Source organism: Calliopsis andreniformis, chromosome 9 (genome assembly GCF_051401765.1).
Source record: "Calliopsis andreniformis isolate RMS-2024a chromosome 9, iyCalAndr_principal, whole genome shotgun sequence".
Classification (NCBI taxonomy): domain Eukaryota; kingdom Metazoa; phylum Arthropoda; class Insecta; order Hymenoptera; family Andrenidae; genus Calliopsis; species Calliopsis andreniformis.
In genome coordinates, this window is record NC_135070.1 from 9,690,798 (window position 1) to 9,711,790 (window position 20,993).

General features: G+C 44.4%; 1 protein-coding gene across 1 annotated transcript; it reads left to right on the top strand.

The window, feature by feature from the left end:
* The first annotated feature begins 607 nt into the window (after window positions 1-607).
* Hmx (H6 family homeobox) lies at window positions 608-20,486 on the top strand. Its single transcript, XM_076384901.1, has 3 exons — window positions 608-1,482; window positions 14,840-15,186; window positions 19,663-20,486. Exons 1-3 carry the CDS (start codon window positions 905-907, stop codon window positions 20,484-20,486), a joined length of 1,749 nt encoding a protein of 582 aa, XP_076241016.1. The 5' UTR covers window positions 608-904.
* The last annotated feature ends 507 nt before the right edge of the window (window positions 20,487-20,993 follow it).

Below are 20,993 nucleotides of genomic sequence, written 5' to 3' on the forward strand. Positions count from 1 at the left end.
CGCGACACGCGAGCTGTCCGCCTCGTCGCCGCTAGTTCGCGCGAGTGACTCCATCGCACCGTCCTCTGGCGGGCCTTCCACGGTCAGCCGTCGCGTACCATCGCGTGCCGTCGAACCAACGGTGGTGACACAGAGCCGCGACGGACCGTGGCCGCATAGCGACAGTCGCGGGGTGAACGAACCAAGGAGCGATCAGGATTCGGTTTGTCGAACGAGAGGAGCCCCGATGTGTGATTAACGATTCAGTGGAGGAGAAAGTGACTCGAGGAAGTGGCACGGTGTGTTGCTCGCGGCGGTTTTACGCGCGACGTGCTCGCGGACAGACGGCCAGAGGGGAGGTGAGGCCGAGCTCGGGCAAGAGAGCACACGGGTGTGCGTGTCGGGCTAGTAGGCGGCGGTAGAAGGAGGCATCGCGGCGTACAGACACACACGTTCCTCCGAGAGGGGGTGGTGGTGGTTGAGGAACGAGAGGGGTGGCGAGAAGGGTGACTCTGGAAAGGGTGGGCCCTCCAAGTGTCTTGTCTCCTATCATCCTGTCGTCCAGGCTATCGCTTACGAATGTCGCGCGATCGAGCGATCCGTCTCCGATCCAGGGACGTCCTGCCGACGGAGGCGTCGCGATCAAGAGTCTAGTCTCCTGTGAGAGCCAGCGAACGGTGGACTCGGCCTGATATGCGGCGCCTGGAGTCGCTCCGCGTGTCGGATAGACTCTCGACGTCCGTCGGATCGTCGACGGTGCAACCGACGCGCTTCTGACGGGACGGTGGGACGCGAGGACGCAGAACGATCGTGTGTGAGAGAGGTGAGCAGTCGAGTGTCTTTGGTGAAGGGACAGGAGCAGTCGGGAGCCACAGTGCAGTGCTCGGCGATCCGTGAACCGTGGACCGTTGGACGGGCGTCGACGATGTCTGGCGAGACGGAGATCGAGGTGTCCGTGGTGTCCGAGGAGGACCTGGAGCTGGAGGGCTCGAGGAGCAGCTCCACGCCCGCGGAGCTACTCCTGCAGGAGAAGAACGGCAAGGCGGGCTGCGGGCTCAACAATCACCACTCGTTCGGCTTCGACGTCGGCAAGCCGCCCCTCAGGCCCGCCTGTAACCCTCAGTACACGTCCTTCAGCATCTCCAGCATCCTCGGCAGGCCCGAGTCGCCGCCCGTCGACTCGACGTCCACGGTCTCTGGCGAGAGGCAGTCGTCAGACGTGGACAGGAACTCGCCGCCGACGCAGAACTCGCAGAGGATCGGCTCCTCGTGTGACAGCCCGAACAGGGGCCTTTCCTCGCCCACGCCTTTGAGGTTCGCTAACAGCCAACGCAGCTCGACGATCGGGCATGGGATCGAGGCCAGGAACAACGCGACCAGTATCGGTATCGGGTGTGCAACCAGTGCTACCAGCCCTGCGTCCACGTTCTCGCCGCCCAGCGACGCTGCTGCGAACCCGTTGCTGGGACACCAAGCGTCAGCCGACTTGGCGATGCTGTCGAGGTATGTCCTATTTGTAGCGATATTCTGTGAGGTAGGTCGATGGAGACTTGTGATGACGCGTGGAGGATGGAACTGAGGGAGAGTATCGTGTTCGTTGCTCTGCTTTCGTGCTGTGATCAGTGATTGGTAGAATCTAATGGTCTATTGTTTTATTCGTTCATGCTTTACGTGACTAGTGGATGTTGCTGTTTGAACAGTCTGCTAACAGCTGGGAACACTTGTTGGGTAGTGATAGTTTGCGTTGTTGCAGAGATAGAGTATTGGAAACCTTGTCAACAACTGGATGTTGGAGTACTATTCAGTGTGCATTGAATGAGTTTTTCAACTTTTTTCTAGTGATTAAGGGGAAGTATTATGGTTCGCGTGAACATGTTACGTAAAATACTGTTGTAGAGATATTTATCTTGAAACTTAGCTTTTTTAATCCGAGCGCTAGGCCGCCATGATTGCGACACAGCTGATCACAAATGTGAGCTCTGTTTCATAGAAGAGAGAGGATTATCCTTTTCAAAATGAGTTACATTGTATTTTAAATTTATATTTTGCATAAATTTCGAATACCTACTATAGCGATCGTTTTTCGAACATCGATTTTTAATTCTAAAGGAAACAAACAAGGGGTGTCAAAGGAAACACGATCAAAGTTCTTTACACGTGTTAAGAGTCTACTGAATCATTTCCTTCTGTTCTGTGATGTCGTTTATTACAAATTACTACAAAAAACAATGATTTTTTATTTAAATGTCGTATTAGCGAATCTTCGAATTGCCTATCTCGTTAATTAGACAATTTCTCTAGCACAATTGTAAACAATCTAGCAGGTGTTCCACATTCGCTATAGTTTAAGAAGATGTATGTAATTTCACAGATTGAATAACAGTAATACAAGCCAGAATAATAGTATACCTATCACATCAATTCAGTTATATATATTCTTGTACAACTAACATTTCGAATTAACGCGTAAACGTTGTTAAATGAATGCTGTCAGTGTTTACTAATAATGAATAAGCATGCACAATCAATTCTATATCTGCACCGCAACGTGGTCTAGCTATGCTATTCATGATAACTATTTCATCAATGATTCCGCACCGCTGTGTATAATCTTGAGACTGACCTCGACCTAAATTTTCACATACTTTTGACCTACACTGTTGTCCCATATTTGTGAAATTAACGTCGACTGATTGTGTCTATGAAGGCAAAGAAAAACAATTGCGCTTCGTTTCGTTGCTGACTCTGAGCAACACTGATTAGAACTTTGGTCTCAATTTATTCTGAAAGTTCCTTGTTGTGAAATTAAAAGGAGTTGATTTCAATATCAAGAATACAGATTTAATTACAGAAATTAGTGTTATATAGAATAACAAGAAATCTATCACTGGGACATAGATATTTGGCTATTAGAAATATATTTTTTAGATAATTTGATAAGTCTAATTACAAATTCAAATTAATAATCAAAATTTTACTAAGTTACTGTAAGTTCTCCAATCCTAAATCACCGATATCTTAAGCTAAATTCTGCCATTGCATCAACCGATGGGAATACAAATCCAGTCCCCTCCTCGAAGGAGATCATATTTCTCCAAACAACCTATCTGTAACCTAAGTAATAATCGCAAACACAATAATCCCTGTCTTCAAGCTTCGCACCAAACAATGCTTCAAGAAACACTCAATCATTCCCAAGAATACCATCTCTAAACACTCTGACGAACATCACAACCACGCGTGTCCAAAGCCCTCAGGAGTTCGTCGAGTCTTCTGAATGGCGCAAATCAAACCCTCGGACGTTCCCTGAAAGGGCACTATCAAAGGTCCTCGTGCACGGGCAAAGAGACCTTGTTTTCCGTCGGGCGACGCGTCGCGTTCCGAAATTAGAAAGCGAGGCGGGCAAAGTGAAAGGCGGTATACGCGGACCGCAGATGAAATTTTCGTGGGCGTGAGTGCTCTCGGATCAAGATACACGGGAGCACAGGGGCGGGGAGGTATCAGAGAAGAAGCAGGAGGGGGTGTGTGATAAAGTAGCAGGGTGCAGGCGGAGAGCGCGTGCGGTGAGGATTATATTATGTGGGAATGGTCCATAGCGAAGGGTCCGTAATGGGCCTATTAGGCTGTCTCATTTAATAACAACCGTAGCAACAACCACCCTCCTTACATTACTTACGTTACTTAGGGCCGTCCCCCGTCTCTATATCGGATATATCTGCGAGAGGAACCCGAGCACGGATCACGCTGGGGGCTGCAACGGGAGGGTTCGAGATGATTTTATCAGATTTACACTCCCCCCTTCCGATTGACGGCACCCCCCTGTAACCGGCTGCTGCTCGCTCTCTTACCAGCTCGATGCCTCCAATTGCTTGTTTTCCACCCGTTTACCATTTGATTAAGTCCCACTCGTGCGCGCCATTAGGATCCCGCGTCCTCGATCCAGGGACAGGGTAAAGACTTCCATGGGGCACCGCGGTGACACGGGTACGCAGGGGGTGAGCCTGGATGGCCAGTCTCGAGGGTCTCTCGATGAGCTCAATGGTTCTGTCGATTTCGTATCGAAACGCGATAGTGTTTTGTTTGAGGGTAGGGGGATTTTTCGTGTACGATTACTGAACAATTGGAGTTTAGGGAAATTAGAGTGTTCCCTGTTAGACTATTATAAAGCAATCTGTTTGTGTAAGATATTGAGGAATGGTCTGGAAAATTTTTTAATATTGTAAGTTAGTATGTATTGTAAGCATTATTTAGTAAATGGAAATATTCCTATTTGTATAAATTTTTGATACTTTTGAATTCTTCGAAACCTTACTTAGCACACTGTTTATTACCATCACGTTACATGTTATAAATGTAGTTAATAATCTTTTAATATAATATCAGAGCCGATTCTATCATTAGGCCTTGGTGCGCCAACCTAACTCATAAACAAAGAAAAGATAGATTGATAAATCTTCTCTATCTTCTAACTCTATCAGAATACTGTTTAATTTAATATAAACTAAATATTATCTAATTATTATAAATATATATACTTAGTACTAATTTAGTATTTAGTATCATTTTAGTTTGTGTATAGAGGCGCTTAAATCCTCTTTGCCTAGAGCCATTAAATAATCTTGCACCAACCCTGTATAATATCAAGAAATCAAAGAAATATCTATCAACAGTAACGGTTTCCCACTTCTCTCAAAATTAAGAATCTAATCGAAAGGAATAAAAATCACGATAGGATAAAAAGAGGCTGAAAAGAACCCACCAGCGTTAAGTATCTAATAATGGTTCGAATAGCAATATCGACGAATCTCGATCTCCCAGTCGCAAGATAGAGACCAACTTCCCAACAACTTCTGAATACCGCAATCTCGACGGTTCTCAACCCTAGAATAGCCCGAGCGGACCCTCGAGGCCCCAGGACATCCTCGAGGCAAGAGGATCGAGTATCGGGCGCGCACGAACCACGGAAAGTAGAAAAGAATCAATTAGGCGGCGAGTGCATAATACATCAACGGATGAAACGCTGGCATAGTCGAAGTTAAGGAGCCTAAGGCCTCTCCCTGGAGGGAAACGGCCACCTATCCCGGCCATTTCGACGCGGCCCCTTACGTCTTCCGCGGAGGAAGCTGGCAACTTCTAGGTTTGATTTATTATTCAAATCGTCCGCCTACGGAATATCCAGAGGAGTCTCGGCCCCGCGCAAGGTCGGCTAAGCACGCGAAAAGCTTACACCGCGAAATCTTGCGCCGTCTCCAGGACGCTTAACGCCCCTCCGCGTCCCGACTGCTCCCCTCAACTGCTACGGTAATAGCATTTCCCAGGGAGAAGAGATTTCAGCGGAAAGGATTCCCGTGTAGGATATTATCCGAATTAGACGCTCCGCGAATTTCACCTCGCCCCTGGTCTGTCCTACGCGACGACGTTGTGTTTGCGGAAGCGCGTTAAGCTCCGCTCGCGGTATAAGCGAGCCGAAACTGGTTCCCTCGGAAGGGGCCGCGAAGCATTGTCGAGGATACTGTTCAAGGTTGCTAATCTGGCAGCACTGAGATCTATTGGAGTAGACCTTTTTTTCTGTATGAGAAATTTGCTAGAATGGAGGGCTGCGTTTCGATTGACTCGAATCACTTTTCTGGGGAATTTCGTGAAGGTCAATATTTGCTGTTGAAGTGAAATTGAGATTGGGAGTCGAAGTGATCCTTTGGTGGACTGATCCTAGATGACATGGAAGTACTGTTAGGAGATTAGAAGTTGTCAGTGAGACGGCACAGGGGTAAGAAGAGTGTTTGGTATATGCTTGATAGGTGTGACCAATTCAACCAATAAGGGAAATGCATGTGTGCTATCTGCATGTATTTTTCTGCACAATCGAATCCATTGACAATTTCTGAGCTCCCAGGAATACTTTGAATCGCACGCAGAGGCGACTGGGTACGTTCATGTTCAGACATTTTGTCATTGTTTACTGTTGGAACTACGTGCACGTGTTCCCCTTGACACTTGCGATCTGGGCACTGATTTTGGGTTCTCGGAATTTATTCTGAGCGCACGTGTCACTCTCGTCAGTCAGTAGAATGAGTGGTTGCATGTTTGGAACGGTTTCGTACTGTGAATCTACAGGGTGAACCATTTGAAGTTTAACACGTGACTGTCTCCTACATTGTAGCTCGTTTCAAAAAATTGTTTGAAATAAAACTTATTCTGTTTCGGCGAAATATCTTGATAGTTACAAATTTTCTCTAGGTGGACGTTTTATTTCAAACATTTTTTGAAACGAGTTGTAGTTTAGGAGATAACTATATGTAAAACTTCAAATGGGTCACCCTGTATAAGATTCAACAGTTTCTTCTAACTTTCTTACAACATTTAGATCAGGATATGTCAATCTCTTTTGGCTTAAGACTCTCTGCCGAATATTGGTCCCTTTCTTTCTCTTTTTCTATCCCCATTTTTTCTTGTCCCCATCTTTCTTTCGCCGAAAATTCGATGCTACCCCTAGCGAGCTACGTCGTCCTCGTTGAGAAACCCTAATTCAGTTGCACTCGTTTTACTCAATATCACTTACCTAAATTTAGTAGGTATATATTAATTTTAGGATTACTAAATTCTTCCAATAGACCACTATCAATGGGTCTCATTCCTGCATTACCAGACCCAGTAATTGACTCGCTCGAAACGGAATCACCTGTCGCCTCGTCAGCCAGGCAACGTCAGATTCAAAGGGTACCAGAGCGAAACCGCGTTAAAACTAACTACTCGCGGCTAAATTAATCAGAACGCGCGGTGAATGGAAACGCGTCTCCCGTTTATCCTCAACATTTTTCACACGGCTCCAATCTAATTACCGCGTGTTTATTCCGAGAAGCGGGAAGCAACAAATGTAACGGCGTAGAGTCGAAAAAAAAAAAAGAGAAACTCGGGTGGAGGAGGGGTAAGAACAGAAAGATATCTCGCCGAGATCTCATTGAAACGCGAGGATGCAGGAAGGATCGTAAGAATATTTTTTTTTCCCTTTCTATTTTCGACGCTGCTCTTTCTGTTCTCGCGTCAGCAAAAGTCACGCAGGCCTCTTTTGCAAAGGGGATGCAACGATATTCAGTAACGTTACCGCGGGCGCGCGACGTCTATATGGGCGCAAAGATCCCTGGGCCGAGATAATCCGCGACAGAGTCGGCCTCGTTAATTACAGCGCCGATGAATGATTCGTTAATTAGCGTGGAATCGCGCTCCAAGTTTCAAAGGAAAGTACGATAAAGCCCATTGTGTATGATCGCCCGTTCGAGGGCGATATGGATGTTCAACGTCGGAAACAAATGTGGAATGAACGGTAGCTGGGAATAGACCACGAATAATAATCGTATCGAAACACAGTATCCCTCTTTCTCTGGTTTCCACCCCTTTCCTCTGGCTTGCGCCCGTATATGTATGTATCTCTTCGATTCCCTATCATCCCCTCTCCTTTTTCTCTCCGACTTTCGTCGAGGCTGATGACGCCTCTATTCTTTCCTCAAATCGAGAACCTCGAAAGAGACGGCTACCAGGGAAGTAGTTCAAAATAATGGAAACATGGATGATACGTTTTTTATGTCCTTGTTCTTTTAGATAATTCTTCGATAATTGAATTCAACGTTTTTAATAAGTTTTAATGGACACGCTGAATTTCTCGTCAGGTTCGAATTAAATCACGTCCAGTGGTCGAAATATCAATTACACAAAGTGATTTGATATGTAAAAATGAATGAAATGTGCGGGATACAATTTGCCTGTTTGAGCACGCGTTTTCAAGGAAATTGAGTCTGAAAGTGAGTATACCAGTATGTAATTCGATGGAATGCAATTCGACAGGTTTCACCAGAAATGGTTCGTATTCATTTTGAATCAAATTTGCTTTTTCCTCTTTTTATTAGAAATACTGAACGTTTCTCAGTGATTAGAGGTATTCGTGAAGAGTGTAGCTCGTCAATCGCGCGCGGACCACACCAATTTTCAAACTCAATTTCATCGAAAATGGAATCGTGTGTAAAAAGAAATGTTAGATTATACTTTTTATTTATTTACCATAGAATTGCATTTCTTGCATTCTATGCAATACACTATGGTTGTATAACATAAGTACACTGAACTATACATTCCCTAATTTTAGCTCAAAAATAGGTACACAAACATTTTCTAATTCATTCACTTAAAAATTTACCTAAGTGTATTACATATTTTTCCTGTTCCACCCACAAAACGTTATATACAGTTTGTATTTTAAGATTATAAAAATGTATAAAGCGGTTCGTATACATTATAGGCTACTACTTTTCTTCTTACTTCACTCCCTGTTACAGCTTCTTATCCCCTTAACAAGACTTTTTAAGATTACATAACTACCTGTAGTCTCCTTTATACTACTTAGATAAATATTTTGATGAAGTAACATTAAATCTTTAACATTTTCCTTGTCTTCTACGTTCCACTTTTGAGTTCAAATTTCATAACACTAAATCTGAATTCTTATCAAATAATTTTTCTTTCAAAAAAAAATTGAGTTCAGACATGTTCAACAATCGACAATTTTTAAAAACTTCTCAATTTTCCACTTTAATCTAATTTTGAATTCGAAAGGAAATGTTTGTTTATTCCTAATTAAGGATCGTCAAGGATCGCTTGAAACTCGTTTAAATGATTTGTCGTTTAAGGGCTGAAGCGTCCCCCTGGTCTGACAACTTTTTAATAAGAGAAGAAATTCTCGCGATGTCTGACGTAATTAATTCCCAGGCGAAGGGGTCGTGTCCTGGTCGCGTTCTAAAGCCAGCAAGCCGTCGTGTTAAAGCAATTAAGTTGTTTCCTTGAAATCCAACGGAATGAAGTTGTCTCCTGACGTGTAGGCGCGAGCATAAATCCTCCACTTGGCCTGTAACAAGCAACGAACGGAGCGAAGCCAAGCAACGGATTTAGCCGAGCACTTTGAAAGCCAATAACTCATTGTTGGGTCATCGTAATGACACTTCATGAGTCAGTACGTAACCATGAGCGTAGCCAGTCGAATCGATAAAAACAGAACCTGCCTGTGTGTCAATACGACACGATCCCGTTATTTAACTAAATGGTACCGAATATATCACCTATCGTCAGCCCTTTTAAATGTTCCGCAAAATCTGTAAAAAGCTGAATTCGGTTTCTAAATAAAAGGAAAATTACACATTTCTAGCGAACCTGTAATACGATGAAGTGCACGATATTCATCGAATTTCAAATTTCGATTAAATTTCTCCTTCGCAGAAGTGTATACCATAGAGTTCGAAACGAATTATCATTGAAATTTCGAGCGACACTAAGTCCTCATCGAGTCTTCGTCACATAATTTAACACAGAGTCTCAAAAACTGAATTATCAACCCTCCGAAAGCGAGACCCCAAAGAGACAGGAAACTCGAGCGTGCAAAGGCTTCCAAAAACGCTTGGAAATCCGAAAAGAAGCACTGCTCGCGAGCGATTGCCCGCCATCATGCGCGATCGACTTTCTCCTTCTTGTCTACGACCCGAAAGCAACCCCCCGCTGTAACGGTACACGACGAAACGTATCGTGTTACAAGCGATCGTTAACCACGGCATAAAGAGTTTATATACGAGAATGGCACTTACCGCGCGCCAAGCAACGCGAGCTAAAGGTGGAATAATAATCAATACGTGAAAAGGGATAATATGTTCTCCATTGAACGATGGGTTACGACGGGATACGGGGGGAGGTAAGAGGAGGGTGGAAGTTTAACGGACAAATTGGCCGTAGGATCCCGTGGCGAAAGAATCCAACCTCGTGCTTGACCAACGACGCTGAATCGATACAACAGCGTCGTCGGTTGACGCTTCGATTCGACTCGATATTCACCGTCGCGTTTCACCAAAGCCGTCTGTATCCGATTAGGCAGACGAAGAGCGGGGAGGTGGGGGGTAGGTTGAAGGTGGCGGGTTGGGTCGGAGTGGCTTCGTAATCAACGAGTTTCCTCTCGCGGACACTCGATCGAGCCAATAAGATCACCGAAAGCGGCGACGATGAAACCGTCTGTGAGGAAGAAGAGGCGAGGGACAACAGCGTCGCGGAGGATCCTCGAACGAAGTCGAGGACCCTCGAGGAATCGATCGAGCGAAGGAGAAGTGGCTCGAGCGAGAAAGTTGCGCCGAAAGAAAGGAGAGACCCTCTCCATTCGGCGTAGCCTCCTCGGGCCATTCATTCCGTTGGCTACCTAAGAGGAGACATAAGCCGCGCAAGAATTAGGCAGAAAAAGGTGGAGCACGCTCCTCGAGCAGAGTGTTTGGTGTTTATACCTGCTCCTTGGAGAAAGAGCCACCCTTGGATGCTTACAAACAGGCGGTTGTCAGATTTCTTTTATCTTTCCTGGGGCATCTGTGGGCTACTCCTCCTTTGCGTTTCCTCCGCTCTCGGCAGCTTTTCTTACGCTGCCACCCTCCTGGATATCGATGCAAGACAGAGGGCAAGGATCGCGTGTCGTTCCTGGATGGAGCCAAGGTGAGGAGCAATTATCGTGCGACACGTATTAGCTGGCGACTGATAGCTCCTTAACAAAGCGAGAAGCTTTTAAGCCTCCCGTTTTCTGGGCGGTTCGCTGAGGGATGGAGATTCCTGGCGAGATATTCTTTGCTCGTGGGTAATTCGCTCCCTTTTCTTTTGAGATTTCGGGACTGATCTCAGATTTCGAGCGTTTAGACTAATTTACACGCCCTGGGATTGTACTTTGCGTTTGAGGGAAAACTTTGGGCTCTAATTCCTGTGTGGATTGTATCTACAGATTTGGGGTCTGCGATGTTCTTCAGGGTAATATGTAAAAGTACCTAGTTGAAGAGGTCCTCTTTTTTCTTATAAAATATTTTAAATTATTTGAAAATTAAGAGATTTAGAATCATCGTTTGTTGCAAAAATATTAGTTCTATAGGTGTACTTTTCTTCAATTATCTTTATTTCTTTGTTCAATCGTCTCTCTGTTACCCTCAGTTGAATCAGCCTCGCCGAACATTAGTAATCGATGCACTTAGCAGGTGTTTATTGATCAGCACGGCTCAAATCAGTGTCTCGAAAAATTTGAGAAGCCTTTAGTTCATCGTACCCTTCCTTCTAATAACACGTCACCACCTCAACCAAAAAACTCATGTAATCAAACTCTGATTAACGAAATCTAGCCTTCATCGTGAACCCTATAACCAAGTCTCTTTCACCTTGAGGTTTCTTTATGTTTGTCAAATTATATGACAGGAACGTGTGAATTATTAGATAATATTATTTACAATTTATACGTAGTAGATTTATAATTATTAATAATAGTAAGATTATTATACAATTGCAAAAAATCTTAGTTTATATTTTCTCTTGTGATAATGATGCATATCCTTTTTAATTGGATTACTATCTACTATGTTTTCTAAACCTTAGAGACAATATTACATAATTTTCACTTAACTAAAGACTACTCACTGTTTTTAAACAAGAAATCTTGTTCCTAAATACCCTTGTATATCCCACTTACAATCTACCATTTCTAAGAATATCCACACTCCCTTAGACGAATATGCAAATCTAAACGATGACAAATAGTAAATGTCAAACACTATGCATTTCCTAATCATAAGAATATTTCCTCATAATCTCCCTGCAATGCTCACGACGTCCTGTAGTCACTTAGATCAACCCATTTCCCCATATAAATTCCTCATCAAATGAGTCATTACAAATACTAAGAGCGAACTCAACAATCTCAAAACTACTTTTCATTTTATTCATTTTTACAGAAAATAAATAAAAACTGTTTTTCTCGAAACTCATATTGATTCAGTTCGCCCTCACTACCCTGCCTCGAATGCAGTGTAATTGCTACGTCTTTGTAAACAGAAACATTAGCCACCTTAATATCCCTGAACTGTAGCTAGAGACAATTAAGGAATCCCACGATATCCGATGTATCAGCTCGGTCGAGGAGCTTCTGCACGGAATCGGCGACGATCGTTGTACGAGCAAGAGGAAAACGACGATCAGATCGTTGGGCTTGGTGGAAGGCAAGCGAGCCAGGAACAGGGGGGAAGCGGTACGGCTTCCGAAGCCTCGGCTTCTCTGCTTCCACCGCGTTTCACGCCAGAACCGAGCTACCTACCTACCTACATTTCTGCCGAACTAAATCGTCACCGCAAATCGGCGCTCGCGTCAAGTTGCTCCGCGTCAAGCGGTCGCAGCTGCACTTTAGCCGCTCGCTGGATCAGGAGTAACGATCGCTCGTACACGGACGTTGGCCGGCTGTTACATGCGACCCGCTGAAATGGCTGGCATAATTGAGAGCTCTGCTCGTAGATACGCGACGCTCCGCTCTCTGGGGACAGGTATATGTACTCGTTGAAAGAGCTGTAGAATGAGCTTTATTGTTTCCTTCCTCGTTCAGAGACTTCTTAGAGAGATGTACAATTATTGGACTCGATGCAATCTTTTTTAGCGATTTTTTGAGGCGGAGAAATACTCGATGGAAAAGGCAATATTTTAATTGGGGGACTAGGGGGGTTTTGGATTATGGATTAGAAGGAAATTCTGAGTATGGATTAGAATGTTAGAAATTATAGTGGTATGGATAAAGAGGAAATTAATTAGCGTAGAGCAACAGTGATTAAGCTTTTGATGAGAAAAATCTGGTTCTTATTGGGTAGGTGGAGGTTTGACCTGAAATAGTGTTTGATGAGAAAAGTAATTTAGTTGTAATTCCCATTGAATAATTATAGATCTACTTCTATTTTGTAATTTCTTCAACCACACTTAAGTTTATTAGAATTTACAAATTCTTCATTTATTATCTTCCTTCTTTTTCTTACCAACAAAACTCTACTTTAAATTATTCCACCCCTCTATCTTTCTTCCTCTAAGTACTTCAGCGTACTCTAACAATATTGACCCACAAACGAGTCACAAGTTATAAGCTCTAGTATTCTTGAATTGCACTTGCAAATACCTAGCATTCCCGCCAAGAACTCTGTCCATAACCCACCTCCCCAAGACACATATTCCCAACACCACCATTCCCATATCCCCAGAATCTCCATTTCCAGTACATTTACTTAAGAACCTCAGCAGCAGATGCCATAGGCGAGCACAACGGGCCCCAATTGGCCATAACCAACGAGCAAAAGCAGCAATTGTACCCACGACTCGCAAACACCGCCACTCGCAAGAACACCTCGTTACTTCGTTCACAGTGAACGCGTGTCCTCCCGCGGGCAGGTACAACTCGAGGATCGAGCGAGGCAGGTACGACTCTCGGTTGCAGACGTAAGCGGATTTTCGCTGTTAATAACGAGGCTAAAGGAGAGCCTGGTGTCATTGTTGCGACGCAAGCGTCGCCCTTAATAGGCATAACACTCGAAATTCCTTTGAGCCCGAGGACCAACTAGCAGATATTAATGGCTTCCAGAGGAGAGGAACGCAGGGGGTTGAAACGCTCGAGCACGCTCGCTCCAATACACGCGATTCTCTCCCCTCTCAGCCTTTTCTCTTCCTCTCAGCCCCGACTCGTCGCTCTGCCCGAAACAGAGAATGGAACTCGCTTCCGCGCGGCTGCGGACTGGATAAATGGGTTTGGAAACATTTGCCAGTTTTTCGAGAGAGAAGACAGGTTCGAGGCTGAATCGCGCTCTCGACGCCTCGGACACGGACGCGATCCGCGCAGTGAGCTCGACGTTCAGCATTCAGAACGCTACGGCCGCTGTTTTTAATCCAAGTTTTTTAGCGGTGTTTTATTTAGAGCGCGGCTTTAAACGGCTCGCCTGGAAAAACATTTCCCCTGACGGTTTCACTTTTACGGCTGCTCCCGTTGCCTCGAAACGATCCGGAAAACCCGCGAAAAATACGACCAAGTGGCTCGCTTGTTCCTGAATCCCCAGGACCGTCGATGTTAATCGAACCCCCCCAACCCCTCTTGGTCTCAGCTCCTTCGCTTCTTTTTGGAATCATCAGGTTGCGGGAAATGCAATGGAGGTTTCTTTGCATCGAGGTAGAAGGGCTCGGTCGACTGGGCGGAATAAACGTTGATCGTTTGAATTCTACGCTTTTTCCAGGAGGAAACTGTTACTGCACTTTCAGTTTTATTTACGCGACCTAGATACTAGGAATTACTAAATAGCTTTTCAGGCTATTGATCAAGGAATGTGTAATAGCTTGTTTTAGATAATTGTCCAGACGTGATGTAAAGAAAGTGGGGAATACACTGTTGGGAAAGTATTTTTGATTACTTGTACCTAGTTTTCGTTATGTGGCAGGGTAATGGAGAAAAAATGAAAAGAGTATAAGTTACGTACTCTTAATTTCAAGGTATGAATTTCAAACTTTGAATCTCAATTGTTTGTTCTTTTAAGGCAAGAGTCTTTTTTATTCAATTTTTTCGTATTTATTAACACAAAATCTATTTTACAGACTTCTATTCGAGGATAAACTCAATCTTCTTGAAATTGTAACTTTAATAGCTTACAGCCACAAATATAAGTACTTATACTAATTTTTCAGTCAATCTAGATTCTCTCTCTTTAAAATACAAAAACAGAGTATGCATCACAAAGAAACCAGAAATGGAGTAACCACAGCATCCCATCCCTGTGGTGGAGTTTGTATTTACCAACCCTGAATAACCAACACTTTCTAACCGAAAACATGAACCCACGCCCTGTGTTACCAAAGGAAATTTTAGCGCCACAGTACAACTAAACACTAAAGTTCTTAACGCATCAGACCACATCAGCCGATAGTATAAAAAGTAACAAAGAACTAAGTGGTCCCATACTTTTAACTGTACCTCTAGCTCCCTTTCCCACAACTAGCCAAAGCTACTCTCTGCTTTCAGACTGGGCCTGATGTCGTCGCTGATAGCGGGCCGCTACCCAGTGGGCATCGGCGTCGGCGGCGTCTTCTTCCCGTCGACGCTGCAGCACCTCCACCAGCAGCAGCACCACCAACACCATTCGAGGCTGGCGGCTGCCTCCTCGGCGTTGAGCAACGCTGTCCAGGTCACTGGCCAATCGGACATCGTCGACGCCGACGGCATCCGCGGCGTCCTGCCAGGCGGCGGCGGTTGGCCGTTTCCATGGAGGCCGACGCACGGCCTGCAGACGCTCGAGCATCCGTCGCCAAGCGACGTCGTCGGCACCCTGAGCCGCGTCAGTCCAGCTTCCGCTACCTTCCCGCAAAGGGGTGAGTTCTCGATGAATGGACTTTGTATATCATCGGAGGGGCAAATGATAGAGGAATCGTGGGAACAGAGGGCAGTGGGACACTTACGACGACTTGTGGGTACTGGACTACTGTACACTTGGGCGTTGAGGGTCGAGTAACCCAGAGACGCCTATTACGGGGGTGGGCTGGCAAGTTTTGCCTTTTATGTCGCGTGGTTACGGAGCGTAGTGAAAATGGGATAAAACGAGTTCCATGTTGTCACGTGGCATTGTCCTTCAATGTACGTGCCCTTGAACGAGCTGGGGAATGTTACTTAACCTTGAGGGTGTACGTAGAGTCTCTTCCTGGTCTGGGATTAGCCTCTGAGAACGAGTTGAGTATTATGTGGAATTGAGTATTCGGGTCGTTTGGTTTGATTTGATTAATCGTTGCGGTTTCGGGAGAACTGTAGACTCGATTTTTTCGAGAGTATTTTGGTTACGTGGCAGTGGATTTCGTTTTACTCTCTGCGGTTTCATGATCCAGTATGGGGTCAGGCATCTCGTTTCATGCAATTTGAAAATTGTGTGGAATAGGATTTCTATCTGGAAGCTCTTCGGAAATGATTTTAGTTCAGAAATGTTTGCATTTACTGTATAGCTTTTCTTCTCGTTCTTATTACACTGGAAGTAATTAGAGTTTTTATTAGCGAGAGTTAAAGTTTGTGTCAAATTCAAAATCGATACATCCATCACAATTTAATTCCAGTAATTGTAAATTATACAGGAAACATGCACAACAGGGGAAATTGCTAGAATATTCAAACACTTTATATCTACATAATTAAATAGAAATACTTCCAATATCGTTTCTCAAATACAATACGAATTGGTAAAATTGGTAAAGTCCTCAAAACTTAGAATCAAATAGCATCACTGTCTATTGAAAGCTCTTAACATTAGCCAGACCATGAAGAGCAGTGACCACTAGAACAGTAAAATCCAACTGTAGCAGTCTGACATGAGAATTGCTTTCTTTAATCATATTCATTTAGCACATTGTACAGATATTTTAGTACTTCTTAATTATTTCAGAACTGCAATTTAAAATATTCCCATATTTTATCCCCAATAATACATTATCATACATATAAATATAGTAATCTACAAAATTAATTATAAATTGCAAACACTATACCCTACGTTGAATCTAAAATCAGACGAAGCAATTGTCAGTCGAGCTATCAGGACTTCGTCCTTCTGTCTCAAGGTGCGAGCAATAGCCAACTACTATGTAGTTGAGTATTTTGGCGAAGTGGCAGGAGTAAAACGATCGGCGGGTAAGGCGATCGACGTTGGTTTGTCGTGGTGGAAGCCCTGGAAGCCGTACTACTCGTCGTCCACTCTCGCGTTTATACACTTACGCGTACAACGTGCACAGAGACCCTCGCCTTACCCTTCTCTCTTCATCCCTCACGACTGCACGTCTTGCTACGTCCGTCTCCATCATCTCGACCTCCCGCGCAAAGACGATTCTTTCAAGAATACCATCCCCTAGTCGTTTCCAGGTGGCTTCGAATCAAACAAGCTTTGGTCTTTTCGATTCCTCCTTTTTCTTCTCAGTGAATGGCTTGTGGTGTATTCCTTCGTTGATCGAAGAATGATTGGATTTAGTAAGAGGAAGAGGAAATGATTGTCAGACGGGCAAAATATTTATGAGTAGAGAAGTAGGGAGAGATAAGGGTGCCTAAAGTTTAGATTATAATTAGATCCAAAAGTGGTCAATACACTCCCATGAAATTGGTATCTATTAATGCTGATTTTATGTGGAAATACTTTTCCACGTGGGAAATTTCAATACGAGCGTTTTCTTTATTTTCGTAAATTATAATTATTGTGTGTCTTCGACTATGGATACTTCTTTTTGTACAGATTCACAAGTTTATAGTAAGTAAATCTGTGGTTGTAAGGCAAATTGACCTAAGTCACATATTTCTGTTTTTAAGACATTGGCATTTAAAGTTCTCATCTCCAATACTGTCTTATGGACTTGAGCATTTTTGAACCCTTATTTTTAAGTGAAATATCTAGATCTGAATCAAGGCCTTAACTCGAATTTCTTGAAGATGTGACATAAGTCGTTTTACTTTACAGCCACAGAGATATCGTATGCGAGACTTGTGAATTCGCAATAGATCTGTGAAAGGGGAAAATCGAGTTTTGAGTGAAAAGCGTAATGCAGAGGAGGCGGGAACGACAGATATTTCAGCGAGTGGTACAACACTGTTTCCACGCGGGATCCGAAGCAATTATGCCAAATGGATAAATAGAATATTAATTAACGCGACTATCAATCGACTACGTATTGAATGCAACACCATTCGAGGTGAATTGACGGACAATGTATGCATGTATCCAGTCCACGCGATACACGCTCGAGAGAATTTATTCATCGTCAATACAACAAAAGAGATCTCCTGCTCGATCCTGTGTTGGTCGACCACGAGAGGAACGCTTTAAAGAACCAAACAGTTAATTAGTGCACTTAGCTACATAACTACTACACATTCGCAATCCTGGATAAATAGCACGAAATCATGCCACTGTATTGCCTTGTCACTCACTACTGCTGTTTATCATATTGTACAACCATCCGATTAAATTCATTTAATTGTTGAAGATCGAGATGTACTTTATGAAATATTATAAACGTACCGAGTGCTTTAAAGGATGACATTAATTTTCTTTAAATTGTTAAAAAGATGGCATTTTTAATGCTGCATTTGTGTACTTCCGTCTTCTGCTTACTTTTATTTTTAAATGGAACAGGTCGTCTTCCCCTTTAAGGGTTCCTGTAAGGTTTTTTACTTCCACCAGTTTAAGGAATATTAAAGTTGAAGTGGTAAGCGAACTCAGCTTTGTAAAAAGATAATTTTTATGGACGTTACAATCTTTTTTCTTCATTTACGGAAATAATAGAGTTTAAAAGGTCCATAATGGCCAGCGGAGGTAAAAGTTGGAGCACGATCGCCAAGTGGGGGGACAATGGAACGTGATTCTCGAGGCCAATCCGCTCGATCGATGCAGCTTCATTGCTTCAGGCTGAACTGCGTTAAAATTTATAACACGCTCATGATAGCATCCATTTAGCCATCTGCATTTGCAGCAATGATCATAAACTACCGATCATCGGCTGGGATTCGAATGTTTCTACCTCCAAACATATGTTTCCATTACCTGCATGCTCGCGCGTGTATATCGACAAATTAAGACGTTAATCGATATCGATGAACCGCCATCTATTGCAATCGATATCACAGGTGAACGTGTCATACTTTATTCGAAAGACTTTTTATTGATATTTAGAGTTTTAATGAAAAATTTTAGTTGTTAGATTCTTTGTTCTTATTAGGTCATTAAACATCTTATTAGGTATGTTTAACCCTTGAACATTGTTCAAGATTATTTGACTTGATATCTTAATATCTTTTTAGTAAGAATTCAATCTAGATTAAATTCATTGACTTTTAATAATAGTATTTGAAATACACATTCTTATATGAAAATACAATTTTCAGTAAATACCCTGTTCTTGAAGTGTTAATATTGCAATTTTGGGGTTAAAAAACGTTAAAAACTAAACGTGGGTAAAACTGGAAAGGTCATAAATTTATTCACAATTTACAAAAATATCAATCTTAGATACATCTCTCAATGCGCCCTGTGATGGAGTTCCTGAATTCAATAGTTTCAGTAGTATAGTCAATGATTCCACCAACTTGGACCTATTTCTTCGAATCCATTGCATCTCTCAAAACGTAGCGCACTATTGACTGAAATGATCAGAACCTGAATCAACGTATTCCCTATACAGGGTATCCCAGAAATAGATGACCAAACTTTGGCATCGTATTCTACTCTTCCTAAAGATGAAAAAAGGTCATGTAAACATAGGTCTAGAAACTCCTTCACTTTTTGATATATAAATAGTTTTTGTTTGTGAGAAAATATTTAAAAAATACTTGTAACATATCCAAAAAAATGGTTGGAAACGTTTTTCTTATGCAATAATACATCCTTGACAGCGACGTTTGAGAGACTGTCGAAGATGCTCAAAACATTCTGGTGTACATATTTCAAACTCCCTCACATGCAGCACCTTGAAAAGGGAGAAAACACTCCCTAAACGCCCTTAAACAGGGTGATCCTCAAGCTAGAAGACTCAAACTGATACCACTGTGAAAATATCGCAATGGGACTCTCTCGTGACGTAAGAGGCTCACAGTGCCCTTATGCGCTGTCATATTCTCATGACGGCACTGTCTTTGAGTCTCCAAGCAAGAGGATCACCCTGTATTTATATAACCCCTTTTCATCCTAAACAAGAATACAATAAGATACCAAAACTTGTCCTCCTACACCTGGAATACCCTACACACAGCAAATTATTACTATATCAACATCAAAGAATCTATACTCCCTTTACTCACCAAAACCCCCCTTCGTGTTTCCACAGACGACCTGGACGACGAGAACGGCGAGGATCGCCTGCACCGGACAAGGAGTCCATCGACAGGCGACGAGGGCCACGACGACCTCGTGGAGCAGGACGACTGTCCCGAGGGAGACGGCGAGGGCGAATCGACCAACTCGACGAGCCTCCACGGCGGCAACGGCGGCACTGGCGGTGGCGGGGGTGGCGGCGGGGGCGGGCAAAACAGCGTGCAGGTCGGCGTGGACGGACGGGACTCGAGCAGCATGAAGCGAAAGAAGAAGACGCGAACGGTGTTCTCGCGGTCGCAGGTGTTCCAGCTGGAGAGCACGTTCGACATGAAACGCTACCTGTCGTCGTCGGAGCGCGCCGGTCTGGCCGCGTCGCTGCGGCTGACCGAGACCCAGGTGAAGATCTGGTTCCAGAACCGTCGTAACAAGTGGAAGAGGCAGCTGGCCGCGGAGCTGGAGGCGGCAAACATGGCGCACGCCGCCCAGAGACTGGTCAGGGTGCCGATACTGTACCACGAGGCGTCCGCAGGGACCGGGACGTCCGGCAGCGTGACGGTGTCGGTGGCGGCGACGCCTGCGGCCGCCGCTGCGCCAGCGTCGGTCGCCACGTCGGCGCTCTCGCACTCGGTCGGCGTCGGGGTCGGCGTCGGCGTCGGCACCTCCTGCCCCCCCACCACCGCCCAGCCCATCTTCTACTCCCATCACCATCAGCACCACCATCATCATCCAGCTCACGTGCAGCCGCACACCCTCCTCCCCCACCAGGTGCACCCGCAACCGCCGCCGCCCCCACCGCCCCCGCCTAACGGCCAACCACCCCAATCCTCCTCGCAATAACACCGTCCGGCTCACGAGACCGTCGGCCCGCCGCGACCAACCGACGCTCACGCCGCCCTGTCCTTCTCGAGGCTCGCCACGATCGCGTTGTCTGGTTGAGAACGAGCTACTCGCGTGGACCCTCGCTGGTTCGGAGGTTGGACGATGTATACGCTGCTTTAGAGCTTTTCTTTTTTGTTTCTTCGTCTTACTTGCGCTCGAGGTCTCCTCGCTGTCTTGGGTTTCAGGGAGGTCTGAGGGGATTAGGTAGGCTGAGGGTTGACGGAGGTTTTTAACTCGCGAGAGGTTCTGGTTCGAGGAAGGTCTTGTATATTGGCTCTTGGAAATACTGAGTGTCCTAGAAGTGATGGTACAAGCGGAAAGGGGGTGATTCTATCTGACAGAGTAAGAGGAGAATGTGGGATAGAAATTTTTGATATAACGCTTCGTTTTGAAGAAAATTGATTTTGAATTTGGAGCCAATGCAAGAATATCGAATTACAATTTTTAGCGGTTGAGGGGTAAACG